The 15,548-nt window shown below is 27.1% G+C and overlaps 3 protein-coding genes across 10 annotated transcripts in view; 2 read left to right on the top strand and 1 right to left on the bottom strand.

Annotated features, from left to right (window-relative positions):
- Window positions 1-7,919, bottom strand: part of LOC149886160 (uncharacterized) — a 102,396-nt gene extending 94,477 nt beyond the window's left edge. For 3 of the 6 annotated variants that reach the window (XR_016454412.1, XM_090093788.1, XM_090093787.1), the window contains exons 1-13: window positions 7,560-7,919; window positions 6,871-7,458; window positions 6,525-6,639; window positions 6,139-6,263; window positions 5,591-5,640; window positions 3,972-4,032; window positions 3,677-3,812; window positions 2,768-2,956; window positions 2,645-2,679; window positions 2,305-2,380; window positions 1,725-1,798; window positions 1,317-1,404; window positions 192-256 (exon numbers count right to left, since the gene is read on the bottom strand). Coding sequence is in view for 3 of the 6 variants with exons in the window: in XM_090093788.1 (XP_089949914.1) it covers window positions 192-256; window positions 1,317-1,404; window positions 1,725-1,798; window positions 2,305-2,380; window positions 2,645-2,679; window positions 2,768-2,956; window positions 3,677-3,812; window positions 3,972-4,032; window positions 5,591-5,640; window positions 6,139-6,263; window positions 6,525-6,639; window positions 6,871-7,452 (1,596 nt within the window). In the remaining 3 variants the exon portion in view is untranslated. Of the gene's footprint in view, window positions 1-191; window positions 257-1,316; window positions 1,405-1,724; window positions 1,799-2,304; window positions 2,421-2,644; window positions 2,680-2,767; window positions 2,957-3,676; window positions 3,813-3,971; window positions 4,033-5,590; window positions 5,641-6,138; window positions 6,264-6,524; window positions 6,640-6,870; window positions 7,459-7,559 lie in introns of those variants that run through there. The other 3 variants (XR_016454413.1, XR_016454414.1, XM_090093789.1) reach the window with 2 other exon arrangements.
- A 2,165-nt stretch (window positions 7,920-10,084) lies between these two features.
- Window positions 10,085-15,199, top strand: LOC149886163 (uncharacterized). Of its 3 annotated transcripts, none has more exons than XM_090093945.1 (10): window positions 10,085-10,194; window positions 12,838-13,042; window positions 13,176-13,274; window positions 13,415-13,537; window positions 13,625-13,690; window positions 14,041-14,163; window positions 14,347-14,519; window positions 14,616-14,680; window positions 14,825-14,919; window positions 15,038-15,199. In XM_090093945.1, exons 2-10 carry the CDS (start codon window positions 12,847-12,849, stop codon window positions 15,136-15,138), a joined length of 1,041 nt encoding a protein of 346 aa, XP_089950071.1. In that variant the 5' UTR covers window positions 10,085-10,194; window positions 12,838-12,846; the 3' UTR covers window positions 15,139-15,199. The 3 variants fall into 3 exon arrangements, with proteins under 3 accessions (XP_089950071.1, XP_089950070.1, XP_089950072.1); XM_090093944.1 differs by having other exon boundaries at window positions 10,125-12,052; XM_090093946.1 differs by lacking the exons at window positions 10,085-10,194; window positions 12,838-13,042; window positions 13,415-13,537 and having other exon boundaries at window positions 13,192-13,274; window positions 15,038-15,194.
- LOC149886164 (uncharacterized) lies at window positions 10,152-11,237 on the top strand. Its single transcript, XM_090093943.1, has one exon. It carries the CDS (start codon window positions 10,152-10,154, stop codon window positions 11,235-11,237), a length of 1,086 nt encoding a protein of 361 aa, XP_089950069.1.
- Window positions 15,200-15,548: the final 349 nt, after the last annotated feature.

A 15,548-nucleotide genomic window follows, 5' to 3' on the forward strand; every position in this document is an offset into this window, starting at 1 on the left:
AAAAGTTTGCAACTTACAAAACAACTTTACATTATTTCATTTAAATTTCACATCCTTCCAACAACACCACAATAAAATATGGAGTAAAAATATGTTTTAACTGTAAAATTTCTAAATTCAGTTTTTTAAGAGTATAAAACTAGAAATAATTGTCAATCTGAGCTACTTCAGTAAAGTCAAAAATAAGATACCTTAAGAACTTTAGTATCTGGCCGGGTTGGATAGCTAAACTCAACATCATCAAGTGTTATGGTAACTAAAGAAAGAAAGGTTTTTAAAAATAAATAAAAATATACAAATATAGGAAATTCTCTACATATACTCACACACACACAGAATTTGGAAATAACTGCATTTGCTGTATATATATACGAAATGTTTTTTATATTAATTCAATTCATAATAAAGTAAAATTTAACTTTTTTTTGAACAGACTTCTGTGTAAAAGTTTAGAAACAGTAGCATACTCTGAAATTTAATCAAGTTTTTGTAAGCAAGAGCATAATTAAAGGCCAAAATATTTGTGAAATATAACAATTCAATTACTTTTAGATATTTTAAAAGCAATGAAGTATAACTAATCGTTAAAGTATTTGTGTAATTTTATAATTCCAGTACTTCGTGATATTTTAAAAGCATGAGAGAGGTTAAGGAAGTTTAAAAGGAAATAAAGGAATTAATTATAAATGCTGTGGAAAAAAATGTCTTACAGAAAGATTTCTGAGCTTTAAGATGTTTCAAAACCAGGAATAAGTCACATTATCAAGAAATTTTGTCAGCGCAAAGCTATTGAAAACAACCCTCGGACTGGAAGACCTAAAGTTACAACTAAAAAGGTTGATATGGTAAGGTATTCCACGAGAGTTCCTTGAAACGCTGCTATCGAACTTAATACAATTATGTGTCAGTTTCATGGTACAAACATCTTTGGAAGTACATTGACTGGCAATTAGTTGGTAGAAAACCAACCAACAAAGACTATATATTTGCTTTGACTAAAGAATGTTGGTATAACATTCCTCAGGAAGTTCTCATTAATTTAGTTGACTTGATGCCTAATTGCTGTGATGCTGTTTTAAAGGCAAATGGATATGCAAATAACTACTGTCTTATTGAAACTTTCAAAAATAATAATTTTTGAAATAAATTTTCATTAAAATTCGGTTGTTACTAAACTTTTTCATGGAAACCTTTTCAAATAAAAATTAAATTTTAATTAACCATCATAATGTATAAAGTTTGTGGTAGTTATATAAATTGAATTAATATAAAAAAAATTTATTAGTCACACACACAAATAATAATACTAAGTTCACCTTTGCCAGTGGATAAAACAATGTTTCCAGGTACAATTTCAGGAACTCTGTCAAACAATTCAAAAATTCTTATAGAAGCACCAACTGCCTGTCATAAAAGCAAACTCATCAAAATTATAGTGCAAAAAATAACATTTTCAAACATTAGCTGAGACTGAAAAAGTTATGATGTTATTTCTACATTCTATTTAGGAGACCTCAATTTAAAACTGAAGCTTCAAAAAATAATTATTTCAAAAGAGACTTTTTTTTCAATTCGCTTTTTACTTTGAATGTGCACTACAACAGTTCTCTAACTGATAAGGTCCCAAATAGATTTCACTTTTAGATAATATAACACTTAAAAACATAGAAACTTATTGATATACTTATGAAAAAGTGATATAGATATTTTTATAAAAAACTCACTTTCATAAAATCTCCATACAAAGAGGATAGAAAAGCAAATGCCAGTGCCACATTAATTGAGTACAAAATAAAAGCTAAAAAAAAAACTTCATATGAAGGCAAAAACAATTTCACTGAAACAACACGACTTTTGTTGAAATTCAAATGATTTATTTAAAGTTTATTACGCTTTACTTAAATGTTGTTAGTAAAGAGACAATAAAATTCACCCAATATTTTCCTACTCAAATAGTTAACCTAATCATAAATAAGCTAATCATCAACAGACATCTTTGTAAATGATGCTGAAAAGATGAAAATTTTTCTTTTAACAAAAACCTGATTTATACTTGTAGATTTATGTTATTACTTTTGAATAATAATTTTAAAAAGAGGACTAAAAACGAAAAAAAAGGAGAAATTTTAATTTATGTATCATCTATGAAAAACAGTTAAAAACTCAAGCTTTCATATTTCAATTGAATGGTCAACTTTTCTAAATTCTCACATTCAAGCTTATGGGGTTTTGATTTTACTGTTTATATAAATTTTTAAAACAACTCAGTAACTTTTAAAAACAAAAAACTATGCTTTGACTTACAAGTCAATTCTCCAACATTCATATCTTTATCATGAACTAACTTTCCTCCATACCATAATACCAAAACAATTGTTCCCTAAAACACTTTTATGTATTCAAGCAGCTTCCTTTTTAATCTAATAAAATTAAATTTTCTAAAAACAACACTCACAGTGTTGTTTTTAAAACAAAAAATAGATTTTCTAAAAACAACACTAACAGTAATAATGATATTAATGGTAGTCAATGCGATTTTAATCACATTTACAACATGTTAATGATAGTTACACAAATAAAGTTAACACAAAAGTAATTAAAATAAGAGTCATTAATAAAAATATCAATTAGAATAACTACATACTTGAGTAATAACACCAATAAACATATTGAAATAACCTAAAACAAAAATAGAAAATATACATTTAAAATCCAATTAAAAAGTTTATTTAACACAAAAATACAAAAATCATTGAAAAAAAATTACCAAAAGCTAAAGATAACTGCTTTCCTACATCAAAACTTGCATCTATTCCTACTGCATAGTCAGCATCTGCTTTCGGCTCTTGTGAAAAAGATCGAACAGTTCTCATTGAGCTCAATGTTTCTTCTGCATTTGTTGCTGATTTAGCCAAATAATCTTGAAATTTTTTTTGCATGTTTCTAACATATGCTCCTGCCAGAAAAATATTTTTTACCATAAACTAATTCACATATTTTTTTTAAGAGTTTAATCAAAAGTTGCAACTAAAAATTATTACATTAGCATCACTTTTAAAAAGATAAGTATCTTTACAAAAATTTAATAACATATTAAGTTTTACTATTATCAAGGATATCAATGCTTCCCTTGGTAAAACATTAATAAATTACTTTTATGCATTTTATTTTCTTTTTGGATGTTGCAACCACATGACTTTTGACACTGCATCAAGAGCTAAGAGAAGTGCATTAAGAGAATTTTTCCTTAACTTACAGACAACTTTTCAGATTTAATGTTAACTTATTTCATGATTAAAGCTTAGCTGCTTAACAATTTAATGTCACATCAAAACCAAATACCAAAACATTTCAGCATCCTTTACTGCAGCATTAAAATTGATCATCCAAAGCACTCAAATCATGTGTATAATGATGCATTAGAACTGGAATGCGGCAAGACACTATAGTAATTAAACTGTAAAATATGACGTTTTAAAAATTACATACAGATGTTCACAAAACCTCTCTTTGATGTTTCAAACATCAAAACAAGATTTGCTTTCTGAACACCTTTATGAAACTTTTTAATATCATGTTTCTAATAAACAATAAACACCATTATTCTCATTCTTTATTTAAAGTTTTAATGTGTTAAAGTAGTAGTTAGAATAACATTTAAGATAAATTTGTATACCATATTTTTGTGCAGCAATTGCAACAACTGGAATAACAGCCAAAAGTAAACCTGCTAATTTTGGACTAGTAATTAACATAACCACAATTGATCCAAGGATTTGCAGTGCATAGCGCAGTAGCATTGAAATATTTACCTTTTAAAACAAAATTTCTAATAATGAACACTCATTAAACACAAAAAAATACTCAAATTGCTTTAAAACTCATAAATAAGTTCTGAAGTGCTAAAAAAACGTAAGAAATAAATTCTTTTTTTAAAATGTAGTGAAAAGCCTTTCAATTAAAAACCTTACAGATAAAGCATTCTGGATAACTTCAGCATCAGAAGAAAGTCTATTCATTAACTCACCAGTTCTGAAATTTAATCAGAGAAATGAGAAAGAATATTTACTAAAAACACATTCAAACACAAAAAAAATGTTTTTTTAAATACCACTGATTTTTTTCATCTTACTAAAACTACTACATAAGCAATTATCAAATAATCTAAGGCACTCGATTCAACTATTCCCTACATATGTTGCTTGCTCTGTACAGTTTGGTAAACCTTGTCACAAGACTAAGGTTTATCAAAATATCATATTTTATTGTAATTTAACTTGCTGCTGCAGAAAAATAATTCAACAACAATATTCGAAATATCACTATATAGTAATAAGCAGGGTAAAAACTAGAAAACAGAAATCAATTTAAAAGTTTCAGACTATATATTGTGGTTTGTTGGTATAACTACTAATAATTACTATTTATACTTTGTTTTTTGAATTTATGTATATGAAATGTATGTTTTAAAATGCTCATCCAAACTTTATCAATGTATGAAGTTATTTCTTACATGATTATCTTTATACATTTTTATTTAACTATTTAGGGGAAAATATGGGTATGTAAAATGATATTGGTATGTAACTGTCATAAACACAAAAAAAAAACAAGAATTTTTTTGTTGTTATTATTTTCATTAAAAGAAAGTTGTATTACTTGGATTTTTTAATATCTTATATAAAAAAATATTGAAAATTACTCAAAAACATACCAATTAAAAAATTAAATATTTTCAGTAAATGAAATCAACTTTAGCATGGTTATTTTAAGCTTTAACCCTTTAACAGTCCCGTATTTTTTAAAATTACGGTCGCTGTAAGTCCAGCGTTTTTTTTTGAAGTGGTTTCTAATTGTCCCGTGTTTTTTCAAAATCTTCATTTTTTTTAACTATTAAATTAAAAAATCTTTTTACTATTTTCAACACTCATAAACAATACAAAATGTTATTATTTATGTTTTGTGACGATTAGACTAATAATTACTGATGAATAAGAAGAAAATATAAGGAGATGAAATAAACCGTAATAATACAGCATGGACATTTGAGAACCACTTTCAGTTTGCATAATATTACGGCATGGACTATTAAAGGGTTAATAAAATCAGATTAAAAATAACTTCTAGTTTAATTAATTTAGCAAAATTATTTATTGTATGCTGTTTAAAAAATGCACAAAGCTTTTGTTGAGAAGATTAAACATAAAAAACGTCTTCAGCTGAGATAAACTTATTTTTACTTTATTAGTTTTGAAATGTTTGCAGAATATTAGTATTACAATTGATTTCTAAATTTGAATATATATATTTAAGTAAAAAAAAAATGGTTTCAATATTAAATTTAGAATTAAACAGAAAAAATCATTTCACTTACAAATATTAAAGCCCCAGAACCCAAGACTTATTTTACAAATATATATATAAAAAATAACTATTCATAATAAGCTTTTAAAAACTTATTAAGAATACCCATTTATATATACTAACACTTTCAATTTTTTTAACTGTAACTCACCAAACTGTAACGCATATTTAGCAATTTGAGTGAAACAACAAGTTTTATAGATTGTCCTTTAAAGTAATAATTTACCTGTTCAAGTCAAAGAAAGCAATTTCTTGTTTGATTATATGATTGAACAGCTAGAAAGAAGATTGTTATCAGATACTAAAACTGATTTAAATAAACTTTTCACATGCAAGGGAGAGTTAATAACTTTTAGACAGTTCGGAAAAAAAGTATAACAAAAGTCATAGAAATATTCCAGATATAAGCTCAGTAAATCAAACCTATGAAAAAAAACTTTTTCATACTAACAATAATCATAGAGAGTTCAAAAAAACTTTTTCAAAGAAATAAATTCTTTTTTTAAAATGTAATCAAAAGCCTTTCAATTAAAAACCTTACAGATAAAGCATTCTGGATATTTCTATGAAAAAAAACTTTTTCATACTAACAATAATCATAGAGAGTTCAAATAATTATTATTAAAAACAAATAATCAAAGATTTGATTGCATTCACTATCTGGCATACAACATAATAATCTTTAGAAGGTATTTTCTATGCCCAAAGATGGTTTTCTACATACACGTGAGATATGAAAACATAGGTCTTTACATACTTAAACAATAAACTTACTTGCTTTCGAAGTGAAGCTACAATACTTTGCCCAGCTAGAGTAAAAAGCCATGACCGAAACATAGTAGCAATTGAATCAACCATATAAATGATGAATAAGTATAAAATACGTTTGTTCAAATCAGCTATAAAAAAATATAGAATAGATTATATACCTAAGTTACCAACTTATTTTAAGTCTACAAATATGATACTTACATTTTGTAAGTATCATATTTATAGTAATCATTTTTCTTACTTTCTTCTTTTCAATGTCATTTTAATTACTATTGATTATTGCAATATTGACCATGCAAGAATTACAAAACTGTACTGATACAGATGTTTCTCTAAAGTCCAAATTAAAAATTAAAAAAGCCAATAAAAATTATTCAAAGTATTTCTACCCATGGAGCCAACAGCTGCTGCTTGGATGACATAGCCAAAAAAAAGTGGAGCAATCATCTGTGATCCAACTGAGACACATAATCCAACCATGCCAAAAAAAAGCCGCCATTTTTCCTATATTAAAATTCATTTAAGCAACAAATTTAAAATACTGAATCAAACCCTAAAACAACAGTGTAAACAACAACAACAACAGCAACAACAACAACAATAATAATAATATTAGTAATAATAATAATAATAACAATAAAAACAATAATAATAGTAACAATATGATAAGAATAATAATACTATTACTATTAATCATGGCAACAAAAGCTATGAAAAAATACCAATGCTACCTACAGGGTATGTCAACTTTAGAAGCCGTGCAAGATTTACTTTTTTTTTTGTAGCTTTACTAGAACTACCATCTTCATTAACCAGACAAACATAACGACTTCGAAGATATTTCAAATGAAACAGGAATTTAACATATATTAGTAGTTCTAGTGTACTGAAGACAAAAGAGGAAATGCATAAAGCATAAAATTTGGCACTTAGTTTTATCTTACTGCTATGGTACTCTTTTAAAACAAGTACATCTTTATATATGGTGTAAACAAAGGTTCCTAGGAAACAGATTACACCAATCAAGCTTGCAAACTTTCTTGATGAAACATTTTTAACACCATCTTGAATCGAAGCAATTGTCATATTTTCCAATTTTGCCAACATTATAATCATGAGCAAACCGCGAAAAAAGCCCATACAGGCCAAGTCAAAAACAGACCTTTTAATGTGAAAATCAATTATGGAACTTTTTAGTTCGTCTAAGTCTTTGGTCATTACCCACAAAAGCAATGAAGAAATAAGGTCAGCCAGCAAAAACAAAGCAAAAGCTGAATATAAACGTACAACTGGAAATCGATACTTTGGTGAATCCATTTTAACCTGTAAACAAATTAATGTTTTACGTATACTTTTACAACGTTTAAACTGTTAAATATATCCATTTCAAACAAGAAATTTTAGTAAATGTTATAAATATTAACTGAAATTATTTTGTCTCCGCTCCGTTAAACGTTCCAAATGATAACACTACGTAGGTAGAAGAGTAAAAAACATTATTAAAATTATATCCAATGTTATATAACTATATAACTCAAACCACTGCGTTCAGTTACATAATTTCTCAATTTTATTAATGGTAATCTCAGACAAATTCAGGACCTTGACTTGTTTTGTTTGCCTAATTGATTTATCAAATACTGTTTTTATTAAAGTGAAATGATTTATTTGCATAATACTCCGCCATTTTTTTTCATAAAAATATTTTACGTTTCCATGAACAACAGGCACTAATTTAAATCTCACTTTCTTATTTAGCATTCCAGGCAATACTCCGATACTCTAAATCGCTCCCCCCCCTCCTCTCCCCATCTCTTTTCCCCGTAATCCATCCTATTCTCCCCCCTCCCTTCAACCTCTCTGCCTTCACATCTCTGCTTTATCGGTACCATCGCAATTTAATCAAATACCTCGTATTATTAGAAATACTTCGTATTTACAGTGAAATCTCGTGATAAATCATCGAATTACATCGTACCTCGAGAAATCTCGTAAGAATTTCGATGTTTTTATTTTTCCAAAACTTCTTTAAAGGCTTTTCCGACTAATTACCGTACTTTATTTTGACCATCGGTCGCGTAATTTTACGGAAAAAAATCCAAATACGCACTTTTGCTTATAAACCGATGCATCACCATTGTAAATCTCGTATATCTCGTACGAGGTTCCCGCTGAGTACGATGGCGGGATGCTCTAACTTATACATAAAATGAATATTAATACAAGAAAGTAAAAATAATTTGTCACAGTTTTAAAGAATTTTGCAAAGCCAATTTATGGCAAACCGCAAGAATAACTAAAAATTTAATATTAACATAATATGATTTACCATCTATATATAACCTTAAATTTATTTGACAAAAACTAATGGGTTATTATGTGCTTTTTATGATAAATGAAATAATATATGAAATAATAAAAACGAAAACATGAAATATCTGCCGCATTTTGTAACATAATTATAAATTTGAATCGTTTTTGAAAAGGTTTTGAATTATCAAATGAATTATAAAATAGCCTAGTAAATGAAGGACTAAGCTGGCGAATGAAGGACCTAGGAATTGAATGAAATCAGATCTCGATAAAAAAGTATATTTAAGCTTTTTTATATTTAGCAATACCTTTAACTTTAAATTTATCCTTACAGGTCTATTTTATCATTCACAGACTTTGTTTACACGAAAAAAGTTCCCAAATTTACGAATGTTCATCTTAAAAAAATGATAAAATCTGTTCGTGCCGACAACTAATTTCCTTTATCTTGGTGTAATTTGTTTAGTAATTTGTCAACACGTCAAGTAGTTACTTTATCATGAACAGTCTTAAGGTGAGTTTCCACTCATCCGTTTTTGCTACGGGAAAGGGAAGGAAAAATTAATCACGTAAGCGTGCGCAGTTTGTAATTTAATTTTAAAAAATAATCAAAGCGCATGCTCAAGTGATTAATTTTCCTATCCCTTTCCCGTTGCAAAAACGGATGAGTGGAAGCTCACCTTTATTGAACAAATGCTATAAAAGTTTAAACTAATTCTTAAAGATTAAACTGAAATAAGTTGCACGTCCATTCTTATACGTCCTTGTAAAGCAAGGACGTATAAGAATGGACGTGCAACTTATTTCAGTTTAATTGTATTTTTAATTACGTCTTTATATCCATTTACGGAAGAATGACAAGAATCGTGTGGTTTGAAGTTATTCGGTCTGACAAAAAAATCCGTTGTGCACACTGTTAAAGTTAGAACTTTTCTCTGTGATATTCCAGCAAGATCATTTTTAAGATGGACTGTTGCTCATACTGGATATTATTCTTGTGAAAGGTGAATTATCAAAGGTTCTTGGGAAGGGAGAGTAGTAATGAAGTTTAAAATAGTTTAATGAAGAACAAGAATTTTGCAAGCGAACAGATTAAGATTTTAGTTGCTAGTCGTATAAGTAACATCAGAAATATAAAGTCTCCTCTCATAGCTACTGCCCGGCAAACATAAGACGTCTTAAGACCGTCTTATTCAGGTCTTTAAATGGTCTTGTCTTCGGTTGACGTCTTCAAGATGTCTTCAAGACGTCTTTTAAAAGACTGTAGCGTCGTGTAAAATTGCTTGTCTTCGTAAGACGTCTTCAAGACGTCTTTTAAAAGACTATAGCGTCGTGTAAAATTGCTTGTCTTCGTAAGACGTTTTGAAGACGTCTTTTAAAAGACTGTATCGTAGTGTAAAATCGCTCGTCTTCGTAAGACGTCTTAAAGACGTCTTTATTTTTCGAATAATTCTACCAAACAAAAAGGCGTCTTTTAGTCGTCTTAAAGACGTTTTTAAAAAGACTTTCGGCGTGAATAAACTTATAAGTTTATAAGTTAAAACTTTTAAAACGAGATAAAACTTTTTATGAAAAATTTCACATCTTTAAAAGACACTATAGTGTCTTTTAAAGATGTGAAATTTTTCATAAAAAGTTTTATCTCGACTAATGTTAATTCTCTAAATCATTATTCTAGCAAAAGGTTTTATATAGTAATCATTATGGAAACTGAAAATAGAATGAAGCGTCGTCGCTTGAATAAAAGTATGTTGAATTTTATAATGACATTTGAAGATGAAGATATTAATGATAGTACATCGAATTTGAATACTGAATTTAATGCTTCTCAGGCTGAGCCTGAAAATCCTTGTAAAGCCCTAAATAATGTTTTTAAAGAAGAAAACAATAAGTCTTCGAGTTGTAATTATGAGAATTTTGAATGTTGTAATGCAGCACCACTTTTGACAACAGAAACATTATCAGAAGATTTAGCAATGTGGTCTTCGAAAAACAAAATTTCTCAAAACCAATTAAACGAGCTTTTGAGTATTCTTAAAAAACATGGTCATTCAGAGTTACCAAAAGATGCAAGAACGCTTTTAAAACCCTCTAAAGTTGTTACAGTAGATAGGAAGTGTGGTGGAACTTATGCTTACTTTACTATTGCTGATGGCATAAATAATTTTTTGAATTTAAAAAATGATTCTCAATGTACTGGGTTATCTATTACTATTAATGTTGATGGGCTACCTCTTTTCAAATCTTCTAATCTTCAATTATGGCCAATACTTGGTCTTATAGAGAACTATATTTTTATCATTGCACTTTTCTGTGGTGATGGTAAACCAGACTGCTTGGATGGTTTTCTTAATGATTTTCTCAAAGAATCTTTATTGTTAAGTGGTGAAGGTTTATACTATAATGATAAAAAAATTGATGTTACACTTAAAGCATTCATATGTGATGCACCTTCTCGCTCTTTTCTTAAATGTATACAAAGTCATACAGGATATTACTCCTGTGAACGATGCCAAGTTAAGGGATTTCATGAAGAGCATAGAGTGGTTTATATTGATAACAACCCATCAACTCCAAGATTAACTGAAGAGTTTAATTCGTTTTTGTATACTGATCATCAGAAATCTCTTACTCCTTTAGCTCAACTTAAAATATCTTGTGTTTCTGATTTTATTTTGGATTACATGCACATGGTTTGTCTTGGTGTAGTAAGACGTATACTTACTTTTTTAAAGTCTGGTCCAAAACATTGTAGACTTTCAAATGGCCAAATAAAAAAAAATATCTGATAATCTATTAAGCTTACGTGGTATGATGCCATCTGAATTTGCTCGACAACCACGTTCCCTTTTAGAGTTAGATCAGTGGAAAGCAACAGAGTTCAGACAATTTATCTTATACACTGGTCCCTTAGTTTTAAAGGGTGTTGTTAGTAAAGAAATTTATAATCATTTTCTAACATTGCATGTTGCAATGGTAATTCTCTTAAATGAAGACAGTGAATTTAGGAAACATTATCTTGCTTTTGCTAGAGAACTCATTAATTATTTTGTTATCAACTCAAAACATTTATATACAAATTCATTCTGTGTTTACAATGTTCACTGTTTACTTCATATTTGTGATGATGTTGTTAAATTTGATTGTTCACTAAATGACATATCTTGTTTTCCCTTTGAAAATTATATGCAGACATTAAAGAAAGCAGTAAAAAACTCAAAGAGTCCTGTTGTTCAAATAGCCAAGCAATATCAAAGTATACAATCTTTGTTAAATACAAAATCTCGAAAACTAAAAGTTTTAGTGAAGCTGAATAATTCATGTTTTTACATAGGAGAAAATCAATTTTGTTTTGTTGATGAGAAATTATCATCTGGATTTTTTAAATGTAGAATATTTAGACTTGATTTACAAAATGATTTATATACACAACCTATTCAGTCTAAAACCTTTCAAATTTTCTTCATACCAAGTATTGATGAAATTGGAGTTAAGTTTGTTGAGTTAAAAATGGAAAGTCTTTGCCGAAAGGTTGTTGTTCTACCTTGGAAGGGAGGTCTTGCATGCTTTCCTTTATTGCATAATATAGAACATTAATTGAAAGGTTTTTAAAGTCAAATTTCTTTTGATTAAATATTTTATATTTATTATGTTTTACTAATTTGCATCCTGTATCCAAAGTTTGATATATATATATATATATATATATATATATATATATATATATATATATATATATATATATATATATATATATATATATATATATATATATATATAATGATTTATTTTTAACTTTATTTTTCCATTTTATTTGTTTTTTACAGTTTATATTTTTGTATAAAAAGATAATTTTTAATTAAAATTATCTATAAAAAAATAAATATATAAAAAAAATTATATTATCAACAAAAGCCTAATAATAAGTTGGAATAACAGAAATAAGTAGCAATAACAAAAGACAACTGTCTTTTAATTTAAAAAACTTATCTAAGAGATTTAATTTTCTATAAAATTGTTTCATTTCTTTATTATTTAGAAAATTTATTAAAACTACCTTTTTAATAGTTAGTGATGAAGTAAAATATCTTAAAAATATAAAATATTAAACAGATTTATTTAAACTGCCTGCACAGTTATTTTAACGCTGTTTTTAATTCCTTTTTTCGTTTTATTTGTCTGTTTTTTCAGACAAATTAGTGCTCTTCCTTGTCATTATCACCATAATTATTAACCTAATGATTTTTTTTGTTCCTTTTCATTCCTTTATAAGTTTTTTAAATTAAAAGACAGTTGTCTTTTGTTATTGCTACTTATTTCTGTTATTCCAACTTAATATAAGGCTTTTGTTTATATTTTAAATTTTTTATTTTTTTTTTCATGATTTAGTTTTACACCATGATTTGGGCAAGAGCTGTTTGGATAGAGAACTTTGAGGAAATAGAAGATGTTGTTCCTAGAAGGTGGATAGATACTGATAAAAAAATATTATTCTGGCCTGCAGGTGTATCTTATCATAGAGCTGTTAAAGATGAATTGGATGTGGATGAGACATGGGACAAATATAATCTTGTTAAAATCAAATTTGAGAGTGGTATGAAATATATATATATATATATTGTAGCTCTTATAAATCCAATATAAACATCAAATATTTTGCCATCATGTATGTGCTGGCAAAATATCTGATTTTTATATTGGATTTATAAGAGTTTTGATTCTTTTAGATAATATGGAAGAACTAAAAGAATATTGTTACACCACACCAACAGAGGAAGAAGATGAAATAGATATTTGTGTTTCCAAAGATACCTTTAAAGGGAAAGGTAATGTTAATGGTATAATTACATTTAATTATTTTTATGTTAATTATTTATTTTTATTTGTTTAATGTCAAATCTATATTGTAAATTAATATGTTTGTATAAATACTAAAAAAAAAAAAAATAAAACTATTATGTTTTAGAGTTACCTGACTTTCCTTTGCCTCTGCCAGTTTTTAAATCTGTGTTGAAAAAACCATTAAAAAGATCTTTTGACTCTAATTTGTCATCTGGATCTACTTTCAAACAATCTAATCTGTGTTCTGGTACACTTTGTCTCTTAATTTTCAATTTTTTCAAAATTAGAATTTATATATTTTTAACTTACACTATTACTGAATTCTTATTTTTAGCTGAAACTTTTTTACCTCTACATTCAACTACAGAGGAACAATCACCTTCATATTCTGGTGCACTATGTATGTATTACTTTTGAATTTTCTACTATATTTTTTGTTCATTAAAGTTGGAATATTCTTTTATTGTTAACTTTATCTTTGCCTCACTTATTTTTACCTTCACAATCAACTGAAATGGAACAATCAAATTTTTTTTTATATATAATTTTTTTTTATAGGCTCTAAACTAAAAAATTGTATGTTCTCCCTCCTCTTACCCATCAACTTTTGTGGTCATGAGGAGCTAAAGCCTAAAATAAGAAAAAAATGTATTAATAATAACAAAGTACCAAAAATTTTAAAAAAAATTTGTTGCAGATTAAAAAAGTAACTTTTTATTATTTATATGTATAATTTTTTTTTTGCTTTAGTTATACCTCATACATCAGAACCAAACAAAAAGCTTCAGAGAACAGACATACAAGAAAAAACCATGATTGAAGCGCTTGGACCTGAGAAGTTACTCAAAAATAAGTTTCCTATGGAAGTTGGAAGTAAGCTCTTTAACATTTACTTGATTTTTTTATTTGGAGTAAGTAAAATGTGGAGAATGTTTGTACTCACATTTGGATTTTTTTTTAGGTATAAGAATAATACTTGTAAACAATTTTGAAAATGTATTAATAAATGTTTTGCATTCTGTATATTTCTTTTTTCATTTTCTTCATATAATTTAGAATACCAACACATGATATTCAAGATGGTTTCAAAGGTTCTTGAAAACCAGGAGCTTATTTTAGCTATAAACAAACAACCCAATAGTAATTTTGCAATCAAGAAATTAGACACTATTGCAGAGTATGAGGATTTTATCAAAAGTTTAGAGGATGATTGTGTTCGACTTGATTTGGTAAATCTTTATCCATATGTAAAACTTTATATTCCATATAAATTAAAAGTGAAAATAAATATTTTTTTATAATTATTTTGCCAAACTTTTATTTAGGTTAAACAGCTCAGTTTTTTAGGTGCAGAAGATTTTAAACAACTGACAAGATTGGTCATGAATAGGTTTTTTTATTACATTTTGCATAGCAATCATTTTTCGTGTTTGTGGTAAATATATTTTTTATGTATAGTAATTATGGAAATCAATAATTATAAATTGTTTAATATTTTTCATAAATTTTATCATTTATTCGATATGTTTTTTAGATTATTTACAAATAACCTGTTGACACAGTTCAACTTAAAAGGTTCTGGTGGAAAGGTTGGTTTATTATCAACTAAACTGTATGACTTAATAGAAGGTAATCTAAAATAGGTTTAAATTATTCAACTTTTATTTTAGTTAAAAATCTATGTTAAGTTAAATTTATTTCCAATATATTTGATAAATATTTCCTACATGATTAATTTGATTTTTAGAAGTTATAAAAAGAAGATTTGAAAAGGTTTCAAATGCTGAAATTAAACAGCAAATTGGACGGTATTGTAAAAATGCTCCTTCACGGCAAAAAACAAAATAAAAAAATATTCTTTTTTATTGTTATATATTGTATATATATTATATGTTGTATAAATTGTTAAATAGAAAGATACTTGGTAACAATCCAACTAACTGTATTATATGTGCCTTTTTAAATTATTTGCGTTGTTTTTTTTTTTAAATAATTTTCTTTTTCTTCTTTAATAATGTTTCTAAAAAACAAAGTAAGAACTTGAACTTGCTTAATAGTGTTTTTAATGTTGTTAATACCCATTATTATCGGTAGTAGCAACCTAAATATACCATTAATACAACACAGTTTTCTTAAAATATAATTAAAGAAATCTTTAGGCCGTCTTCAGTAAGACGTCTTTGCGACGGACAATGGGGACCTTTTTAAGACATCTTTAAGACGTCTCTTTTTCGATCTTGAAAAGACGTCTTTAAGAC

This window comes from Hydra viridissima, unplaced genomic scaffold (genome assembly GCF_058129835.1).
Source record: "Hydra viridissima isolate aposymbiotic clone 2 unplaced genomic scaffold, HvirCarnegie_v1 scaffold_7, whole genome shotgun sequence".
Classification (NCBI taxonomy): Eukaryota; Metazoa; Cnidaria; class Hydrozoa; order Anthoathecata; family Hydridae; genus Hydra; species Hydra viridissima.

Excerpts from the sequence above, each read along its gene's own strand:
- LOC149886164 (XM_090093943.1), top strand. The coding sequence starts at position 10,152 with ATGGAAACTGAAAATAGAATGAAGCGTCGTCGCTTGAATAAAAGTATG.
- LOC149886163 (XM_090093945.1), top strand. The coding sequence starts at position 12,847 with ATGATTTGGGCAAGAGCTGTTTGGATAGAGAACTTTGAGGAAATAGAA. Across the intron at positions 13,538-13,624 it reads ACAATCTAATCTGTGTTCTG|CTGAAACTTTTTTACCTCTA; the intron begins GTACACTTTGTC and ends TCTTATTTTTAG. Across the intron at positions 13,691-14,040 it reads TTCATATTCTGGTGCACTAT|TTATACCTCATACATCAGAA; the intron begins GTATGTATTACT and ends TTTTTGCTTTAG.